A 10,947-nucleotide genomic window follows, 5' to 3' on the forward strand; every position below is an offset into this window, starting at 1 on the left:
AGCATTAGGATTTGAGAGTTCCCTTTCTTAGTTTTCATTTTTGTTTTGAATCTTGGGTTGAGAATTGAAGAAATTCTGTTTCAATCTCACCTTGAGAATTCTCTCTGTTTACTCGTCTGCATAATTTCAAGGAATTGTGATTTGGATCTAAATTGTCTGTACTGCTTTCATCTCTATTTTCTTCTACAATTATTCTCTGTTGGATCAAGGAAGGAATTGAGATCTAGACTTGGTCTCTAGTCTCATCCAACCCTTGAGATCTTCAACTTTCCTTTAGTTATTGCAATTGAGCTGCATTTCACTTTCTGTTTGGTTCCTCAATTCAATTTACATTAAAGCTTGCTGCAAATCTCATTTACATTTCCTGCAAAACTTTAAATTCCTCTGCAATTGCTCTGAATTCTGATTCACCAAAATTTTGCTTCTCTATTTACATTGCTCTCAGTTTACTTTCTAGCAATTTAAGCTTTCTGCAGTTGCTCTAAGCCTTGATCTATTGCTTTATTTAATTTCCAGCACCTACTCCCATTTACATTTCATGCTATTTATATTTCTTGTCATTTAAGATTTTGCCAATTTACATTTCTTGCTCTTTAAGTTTCTGTTCAATTTACTTTCTGCAATTTTAAATTTATTGTCATTTACTTTCTGTTGGCTACAATTTCACACAATTCACTTCAATGTTAGCTTGACTAAACTAATCACCCACTAAAGTTGCTTGATCCATCAATCCCTGTGGGATCGACCTCACTCTAAGTGAGTTTTACTACTTGATGTGACCCGGTACACTTGCCGGTGAGATTTGTGTGTTTAGAATTCGCTTCCACAAAAAAAACACCATCAAGTTTTTGGCGCCGTTGCCGGGGATTGATTTAGATCAACAATGATTAAGTGGGTGAGAAGTCTAGATCAAGCATTTTCTTTATTTTTGTTCTCTGTTCCAAGTTGAAACCAAGGTGTTTGAGTTATTGCCTCACTAAGAAATTCATCTCTCAGATATGAATTTCAATTTTCCTTGGTGTTGTGTTTTACAAAATTCAAATGGAGTTCAACTCATCTTTTGATCAAACAAATTTTATGGGATATTACCCACCATCACCAATCTCTAATGGTGGCTGGGAATATCACCAAGAGAATACACATTCTGAGCACTCAAATTCATGGAGATTTGCTTCAGAGACACAAGATGAGCAAGAAAATCATATAGAATACCAACCACCACCACAAAATGATTCATATCATTATCCTCATGGTGTATGGAAGCATCACCAAAGAATGGAAGAGCATCCACCCTCACGTCCCAGTTTCTCATTTGAAAGTTCTTCATCACTTGATTATGCCTCAACACAAAGTTTCCTCCAAAATCCATACAAGTCATCCCATCAATCATACAACTCATTCCATACCCCTCAACACAACTTCACCACAACACATCCATGTCACCAAAATTACTCTCAACCTTCATCTCTTGAATTAGCAGTTGAGGATTACCTTCAATGGTCCAAAGAACCCTTAGAAAGCCAATGCCAAGCCATTGAAATACACAGAAAACTCGTGGAAAGATACACACAACCCCAATCCTGGAAAGAAACCATCCTCAAGAAGATGAATGGGCCCTTAGAGCAAACAAGGGGGAACTTAGAACCATCAAACAGTGAGGATGAAGACCAATTTGTGGGTGAGAAAGTGGAAAACAAGAACCAAAGGTCCCTGTGTCAAGTGAAATTGTACTGAAGAATGAGGAACATGAGCCAAGGATTTTACATTCACAAGAACTAATTGAAGTGACAATAGAACACGAAGATTCCCTCCCGAAGGACTTGATGGAAAGTTGTGAAGAAGGAATGGAGGAGGACAATCAAGAGAAGTCACACTCAATTGAAGCAGAGAAGTGCATAGAGGAAGGGCTCATGGAACCACTAATTCAAGAGGCTCTGGATGAAAATAAAACTCCAACAATCACACAACCACCAAGACTTAGATTCAAGAAAGTGAAGGCAATTAACAAAAGCACCGAGAAGAAGATTGTGACCAAGCTACAAAGGACAATATTCATGAAGAAAAGAAGGTCAACTACAAGCAATCCTCCCCCTGATCCAGCAAGCAAGCTCAATCAAGCCATTAACAAAAGAAAGCCTGCTGAGGAGAGACCAAGACAGGGGGTAATAGCTGAATCTTCTCCTCCCTTGAGGTCATTCCTCTTAACAAACTGGAAGAAGAGGAAGAAAGTGAAGAACAACATGTCAAGCTAATGACACTAAAAGAGCACTTGTTGGGAGGTAACCCAACCGTAGGTAACATTTCTTATCCGCTTTGTTTTCTTTTTCTTTGCTTTGTTTAAATTCAATAAATTGGCATATGGTTACATTCTAAGTTTGGTGTTGCCTTGCAACAAATTATTTTCAATCTTTTTGGATGATTGCATCAAATCAAAAAAATGAAAGTGACACACCAAGATTCTAAGTTTGGTGTGCCACTTATTTTTCTATGCAAATCATTCAGCAACACCACTTGTTTGCATAATCATAATGTTCTTTGCATTGTTATCTTTCTTTTAGTTAGACAATTTTAGTTTTCTCTTTGTTTTTAGTTTTAAATGCTTTCTTTTATTTACTGTGTTTGTTAATACACTACCAAGAGAGCTTTAGCTTTATTCATGACAGATTCTTGGTGATTGTATTTAACATATAACAGTTTCTTTCGTTTAGTTTTATTTCAAATAAATTGACATGTGGTTGCATTCTAAGTTTGGTGTTGCTATGCAACAAAATTTGGTTCTAATCCTTACAAGATACTTACATCAATTCCAAGTGAAAGTGTCACACTAAGTTTGGTGTGCCACTTATCTTTTATGTAATGTATTGTACACACCTTCTTATCTATGCAATCAAAATGTCTCTGTCTCTTATGCCTTGTTTATTATCTTTAATTTTGCTTGCTTAGAACAGTATTACTAACTTTTCATTGTGTAAGACATTCATGATCCATCTTAGCCCCATAGCCATTGTTCTAATTGTTGCTTGAGGATGAGCAAGCATTCTGAGTTTGGCAAGGGAAGGAGGAAGAATAGAGGAAAAAGGACAACAATAATGAAGATGAACTACAAGGTTGTAAAGTTCCTTTTCCTCTCCGTTGTTTCCAGCACTTTATTTTGCATGATTGTCTTTATATTCTTTGTATGCATGTGTGGTATGAACAAGCATAGCTTGAATGTTGATTTGTAACATGTTGCCATGCATTATGACTACCAACTTGAGTTTTGTAAGGCTTAAAGCAGTAAAGTATCATGATCATAAACAAACAAGGCATTAAAGAAGATTTTAGCATGTGCATACAAGTATTGGAAAGCTAGTATGATTAATTGTTGCTCAATTGCATTGGATTTTATTTAATTGAAGTTTTCATCTAGGACATTTTGTGAAATCTTTTGAAAATCATGAAAACCTTGAAGAAGCGAATACAATTAAAGCAAGAAAAGAAAAAGGGAAAGAATGAGAAAGCTGAAGGCTCTGAGTACCAATGACAATTTATTTGTTAAGTACTTGTGGTGTTTATGTATCAAGCCAAATGCTTGAAAACAAAACACTTAGAAGTCAAGGTTAGGCTCAAAGTGCAAAAGCACTCCCTCAAAGCTCAAGGCTCTGAGCATCAATGATTAGAAAGTCAAGAAAAGAAAAGAAAAATGAGCTTAATGAAGTCCTCTAATTAAATGCTTGTGGTGCTTATGTATCAAGTGGTAATACTTGAAAACAAAGCATTTAGAATCGTAGCTTTGTTATCAACTCAAGGGGCAAAGCACCTAAAAGGAGAAGCTAATAAGAAAATCAAAAGCTTGTTTCAAGGAAAAATTATAAGAAAAAGATTTCATAAAGTGAGCTAGATAGAAGCATCAATCATGTACATTTCTTTTGTGATTGTAGCTTACATTGAAAACTAGCTTACCATGAACATTGAGTTGCTATTCTTCTTACCTTGGATTGTCAATTTTTAGTGCATGATTCTTTTCTTGCTTGGGGACAAGCAATGTTTAAGTTTGGTGTTGTGATGACATGTCACCATGTCATGTTTTTCTATGCTTTTTCATGTAAGAAATTGATAATTAGTGCTTAATTATTGCATTCTTTTGTGCTTAAATGGTATATTTCCTTGATCTTTTGATTTTATAAATTTTGTAGGAAATAAGTTGAAAAAGAAGCAAAATAGCACAAAATAAGCTTAAAAGAAGAAAAGAGGAATTTTGGGGCACACTTTGAAGTTGGAGCACACTTTGAAGCCCTAGGCCACGCTTTTAAAAGCGTGGCCCATGACCATGAAGCCTGGGCCTTATTATCATGCATTAATGTTCATGCATGCATTATCATGAATCAATAGCCAAAGCATGCATGCATATGATTATTAATGCTTATACATGCATGAAACTTAATTACTAATGCCAATGAAAATGAATGAATGCTACCTGGGCTTATTCACGTTAGTATTATGCCATATTCATTAAATGAAAGCATTGGCATTAGTAATTAATAAAGCAATGAAAGCATGCAAACTTTAATTTCTAATGCAATTAACGTTAATGCACTAAAACATTATTAAAGCCATACATTGCAAATAAGTGCTTTAATGTTAATGCATTAAGCTTTATTAAGGTAAATATAAGCATGCATGTAAGGTTGCAAAAATCTCACTCAGAGAAGCCAAAAAGTTTACGCCAGTGTTTGCCTCAAGCTTTGAGTCAAACGTTGGCGCCACAACAAGCACACCCAGGGAGAAAAAGCTTGCGCCAACATTTGCCTCAAACTTTGAGTCAAACGTTGGCGCCATTTGAGTATGAAGAGGAGTTCCTGATTGAAGGTTAAATGGAGCCACGTTGGCCAAGAAGCATGCAAGGGAGGATCCACGTTTGGCTCAAAGTTTGACCTCAAACTTTGGCTCAAACGTGGATGACAGCACGGGAGGCTAGCTGCTAAAAAAAGCTTGAGTCAAAGTTTGCCTCAAACTTTGACTCAAGCTTAAATGGTTCATGACCCGGTTCACAAGCGGATTTCTTCCCAAGTCCAAGAGCAACCATCCGGATCCATCTTCAACCCAATTCCACTCCAAAGCAAACAAAGTTGACATCACTTAAAGGCACAAGAAACAATTTGATTAGGAATTTTATTTTCTTTGTAATTTGCTTTCAATTTCACTTTCATTTGTCATGTTTGTAAAAGCCTATAAAAGGCATCATTTTCATTTTAGAAGGGGGCGCTATTGAGGGGTGAGCTCCATCAGAGAGCACTAGGGAGCATTAGGATTTGAGAGTTCCCTTTCTTAGTTTTCATTTTTGTTTTGAATCTTGGGTTGAGAATTGAAGAAATTCTGTTTCAATCTCACCTTGAGAATTCTCTCTGTTTACTCGTCTGCATAATTTCAAGAAATTGTGATTTGGATCTAAATTGTCTATACTGCTTTCATCTCTATTTTCTTCTACAATTATTCTCTGTTGGATCAAGGAAGGAATTGAGATCTAGACTTGGTCTCTAGTCTCATCCAACCCCTGAGATCTTCAACTTTCCTTTAGTTATTGCAATTGAGCTGCATTTCACTTTCTGTTTGGTTCCTCAATTCAATTTACATTAAAGCTTGCTGCAAATCTCATTTACATTTCCTGCAAAACTTTAAATTCCTCTGTAATTGCTCTGAATTTTGATTCACCGAAATTTTGCTTCTCTATTTACATTGCTCTCAGTTTACTTTCTAGCAATTTAAGCTTTCTGCAGTTGCTCTAAGTCTTGATCTATTGCTTTATTTAATTTCCAGCACCCACTCCCATTTACATTTCATGCTATTTACATTTCTTGTCATTTAAGATTTTGTCAATTTATATTTCTTGCTCTTTAAGTTTCTGTCCAATTTACTTTCTGCAATTTTAAATTTATTGTCATTTACTTTCTGTTGGCTACAATTTCACACAATTCACTTCAATGTTAGCTTGACTAAACTAATCACCCACTAAAGTTGCTTGATCCATCAATCCCTGTGGGATCGACCTCACTCTAAGTGAGTTTTACTACTTGATGCGACCTGGTACACTTGCCGGTGAGATTTGTGTGTTTGGAATTCGTTTCCACAAAAAAAAAACACCATCAATCCTATTACAGTAATTCCCAAAAACCCTCTACTGAGAACCCTTTCGAAGATGATGTTCTCACCCCCCTACATTTTTCCCCTTTCAGGATATGGATGCAGAAGTCACGAAAAGTTTATTTAATTGTTGTGGAAATGCTCTGTGTTGCTTTAGATTATTATTTATTGTACCCTCGCCTTCAACTTGATATATTTTGTCAGAGGGATAGGGATTGTATTGGTTAATGTCTGTAATATTATTTATATATATGTATGTATATATATGAATGTACTCTTTATGAGTTTCTGTAAGTTGTATGGTATGTATGGATGTACGTTGTATAGCGAAAATATTTTTGGGAATGATATTGCGGTTTAATGTTTTAAACAGGCTCATATTTTAGTATTAAATAATATAAGTATCGTCGTAATGTCCGAGCTATCAGAGTCGCGCAGCCGGAAGCGTGAGTTTTGGTAGTTAGGGTGTTACAATAATCAGACATTATTATATTAAAAATGCTAATTATAATATAATTATAATATAATTATAATAAAGATATTTTTCTAAAATAAATTTAGAAGAGAGAGTAGTACTTTTTGTTTGGGAGGAAAAAAAAGTTCACGAAAAATTGACACTTCACTTTTATCAATTAAAAAGAAAATCTAATTTTAGTATATTAAGTAGATAGATAAGTAGATATTATAGCTTATGACAATGCTATTCGAAAATTATGAAAAAATCTATATATTAATATAATTTATTGTTTTTTATTATTATTTTTAGTTATTAATTTATTTCTTTTAATATAATAATTTAATAATATATTTTTAATTTATACTATTAAATATTATCAATTAAAAATTTATTTGGATAAACTAAAAAAAATTATAAAAAATAAAAATAAAATTTTTTAAATATTTTATACAATTTTTTATTAATTATATTTAAATATAATAATATAAAAATTTATTTATTTATTTATTATATAAAAAATATAATTTAAAAAAATCGTTTTAAAAATATAAATTATAATTTTTAAAATAATTATTTTTATCTTTTTAATATTTTTATTTTTATTATTAAAAATTTATCAGATTCGTTAAAATAAAAAAAGAATAAATGACCATTTGTATCCATAAAAGATGAAAACACTAACATATGTATCCATACTAAATCGAAACTAAACTTGTACCCATACAAGATGCTCTTTGTGTAACAAGAGTATCCTATCTTTGGAAGATTAGAGTGGCACGTAGGGTACTTTTGTCACACAAAAGATATTTTACGTGGATACAAGTTTAATTTCCATCTAATGTAAATACATATGTCAACGTTTTCATCTTTTATGAGTATAAATAGTCATTTATTCATAAAAAAAATTATAAACTTAATGAAACTAAAACAAACACTAATTATTAGTCAAAATAATAAATTTTGGCGGTCGAAAATTGTGAAGGGATAATTAATTTCAATTTACGGGTAGTAAAGATAATAGGTTCCTGCCTGCTCCCGCTGTTTTATCTCTTCCGAAAAGACGGCCACGCTATCTTCCTCTTCGCACTCACTCAATCCTTTTTCCTACCAACTCCCACACCCAACCGAATAGCCCACCGTTTTTCCTCTCTTTCTTTCCTCTTTCCTTCTACACACACAAAAAGGACGAATTCAATCTCCGCAGGGATGGAAAAAGGAAAAACCTGCACAAACTAATGTCAATCCTCAACTCCAACTTCATTTCCACCTTAAAAAAGCTGATCACAATTCCTTTAACCAAACCTACCACCAAACCTAACTAACACTACCCACAAGAAAACAAAATGGATGAAAAGCGCCGAACCGTCGCGTCCCTTGTATCGAAGCTAAGCTCCGTATCCGAACGAACCCGAATCGACGCGCTCATCGAGCTCCGTCAGATGTCGAAGCTCGACCCGGAAACCCGCCCCATAATTGCCGAAGCTGGCGCCATCCCTTTCCTCGCTGAAACACTCTACTCTTCCTCTCATCCTTCCCAAGAAAACGCCGCCGCCACGCTCTTAAACCTTTCCATCTCCGCAAAGGAACCGTTGGTTTCCACGCGCGGTGTCCTCGACGCCATAGCGCACGTGATCTCCCACCACAGCTCCTCCTCCTCCGCCTCCGCCGTCCAATCCGCCGCAGCCACAATCCACAGCCTCCTCGCCGCCACCGACGACTACCGCCCCTCTGTCGGCGCCAAGCGCGACATCGTCTACGCGCTTGTGGACGTCCTCCGGTGCCACGTGTCGTCCCCTCCGAGAACCATCAAAGACGCGCTGAAGGCGCTGTTCGGCATTGCGCTGTACCCTCCGAACCGCGCCACGATGGTGCATCTTGGAGTGATCCCCGCGCTTTTCGCCCTTGTGGTGAAGGACGGGCGCGTGGGGATCGTCGAGGACACCACCGCGGTGATCGCGCAAGTAGCCGGGTGCGAGGAGAGCGGTGAGGCCTTCCGGAAGGTCGCCGGGGTTGGGGTTCTCGCTGATCTCCTCGACCTGTCTACCGGCGCCAGTATGCGAAGCAAGGAGAATGCCGTCTCGGCGTTGCTGAATTTGGCGCGGTGCGGTGGCGAGAGCGTTGTGGCAGAGGTCAGGGAGGCGCTTACGGATATTGCGGCCAATGGGATCGATGATGTCGAGGATAATGGAAGCGCCAAGGGGAAGAACAAAGCAAAGTTGTTGAAGGTTTTGTTTGGTGATGATGATGTTAACGATGATAACAGTAGCAACAGCGTTTTGAGTTCGGGTGGAGGTTCGCAGTTTGATTCATTCTAGTTTCTTCGATCGACATTCTTCTCGAGTTTTGGGTACAGGAAGCCAATGGTTTTAAATTGCGGCTGCAATTGCAATGTGATTCCGACTTTTTAATGTGAGAGCAATTGCTTGATAATTGTTCGAAAATGGGGCTGATGTTAGAACTTGTTCTAGTTATCTGCAATTTAAAACCATGGATGGGATCATAGGAATGCGTTGCAATTGCATGATTCATTTTGTTCTTATGGTGGATTAAGACTCAGGTTTGGGGAATTAGTGTACAAAAAATAGGTGTTTATTTGTTCGAGTGTTGTATTGCTGTGATTCCATTGATTTTAATATGAGCAATATCATGCTATATTGTACATTATATGTTTCTAACGAGAAAGTTTGTCTTATGAGTATCAACTTTTAGATTGTTCTTTTATTTGTCTCGCATTATTCTTCTGTTGTGTCTTTGCACTACAGGCTACTCATTACATAAAACTGTAGTTCGATATTAATTGATTATATTATACAAGGATCTTCAGAGGTGAACTTATGCATATTAAGTGTGTCTATCTTTATACAATTTTTCTGAAAAAATAGAGCTGATTTAAAGCGCCAGTACATTGTTTATTGGTGCTTGAAACTAATGAAGATAGATTATAATTATCATATTATTGTTAAAGGACTACTCAAATATAATGATTAATGATTAATCAAGCCTCACCTCAAAGACTTGTTGTATACATACTCCCTTTCTGGTTACTCTTGACATTTTAGTCCAAGGAGGCTGTCTACTTTTTGTACCACTTGTTGTGAACTTCTGATATTGTTCTATGCACAGATAAGATATTCCTCATTTGCATGAAGTACACTTACCTCCCATGTATTGGGGTTGGGGTAAATTCACATCATGGTTCTTGAGATTTACGCAATTACCAGGAATGGTCATCGAAATCCAAATTTTTTTTAGAGTGGTCTTTCAGATAGAATTCCGGACACCATAGTGGTCATTTATGGTGCTGATTCAGCTGTCAGAGTACTAGTGTCGCCATTTTTTATCACGTTGGATAGTTCCAATGGCTGAGTGATGTGTATTCATTCCAATTTGGTCTCTCCCCCAATTTATAACCCTAATCCATTGTGCAGAGCGCTTCTTCTACATCTTCTTCTACAGTTCATAATCGTTAACAACCATTCCTGTGTTTTTCCTTCAATTTACAAGTTCATAATCGTTAACAAACATTCATCTACAGTTCTACACTACATTCTCAATTCAACAGTTATCTGATATGAACCCAAAAGTTATATTCATTCAACAAAATTTGAAATGCATACTTGTTATCCATGAACTGATTGAGCGGTTCCTGGAGATTCGAAGGGAAAGCTTCAGGAACCAAAGACAAACGCTTCTCATTCTCTACGCACCGCTTTTGCAAATTCTTAACGATATTGAGCTCCAATTCCTTGTCGTCGCGAATCGGAACCTGTTCTAAATTGGATCCAAAATTGAAATGAATTCACTTTATTTAGTCATTAGAATTGTACGTAATAAAAAATGGCTACATTAACATTTAAATAGCTGGTTGAGCATTGAAAATGACACGGAAATTACTATAGTGGCTAGAGTTTTATCTGAGAGAATATAGTAAGAAAATTTAGATATCTAAGAGAATATGGTAGGAGAATTTAGATCTCGATGTGTGAATCTTAGGGATCATTACAAAAATTTACTTGTTAGGTTTAACAATGAGTAATTTACTGATAGGGAAAACAAATATGATACTATTATTTATGCAAAATAAGGTTATATATAATTAGAGTGAATCAAGCTGAGTTGAGATAGACTAAATTTAAACTCCATTAACAAATAGTAGAGTTTATTTGAGAATCTTAAATTCAACTCACTAAAAATTTATGAGTGAACTCAAATAATATAAAATAATTTATAACTTATATATAAAAAAATTATTAATTATTTTCTATTTATCAACTATAATTTTGTATTCTCTATCATAATTATATGTAAAAAATGTGTGTGTAAAACCATATATCATTATTTTAAATTAAAAGTATGAAATTTATACTATA

The 10,947-nt window shown here is 35.6% G+C and overlaps 1 protein-coding gene across 1 annotated transcript; it reads left to right on the top strand.

Annotated features, from left to right (window-relative positions):
- Positions 1–7,592: 7,592 nt before the first annotated feature.
- On the top strand, positions 7,593–9,292 carry LOC107613881 (ARM repeat superfamily protein). Its single transcript, XM_016316070.3, has one exon. The coding sequence runs from the start codon at positions 7,921–7,923 to the stop codon at positions 8,890–8,892; it is 972 nt and encodes a 323-aa protein (XP_016171556.1). The 5' UTR covers positions 7,593–7,920; the 3' UTR covers positions 8,893–9,292.
- Positions 9,293–10,947: the final 1,655 nt, after the last annotated feature.

Source organism: Arachis ipaensis, chromosome B8 (assembly GCF_059453495.1).
Source record: "Arachis ipaensis isolate K30076 ecotype BB chromosome B8, ASM5945349v1, whole genome shotgun sequence".
Lineage (NCBI taxonomy): Eukaryota > Viridiplantae > Streptophyta > Magnoliopsida > Fabales > Fabaceae > Arachis > Arachis ipaensis.

Coding starts and splice junctions, on each gene's coding strand:
- LOC107613881 (XM_016316070.3), top strand. CDS start 7,921: ATGGATGAAAAGCGCCGAACCGTCGCGTCCCTTGTATCGAAGCTAAGC.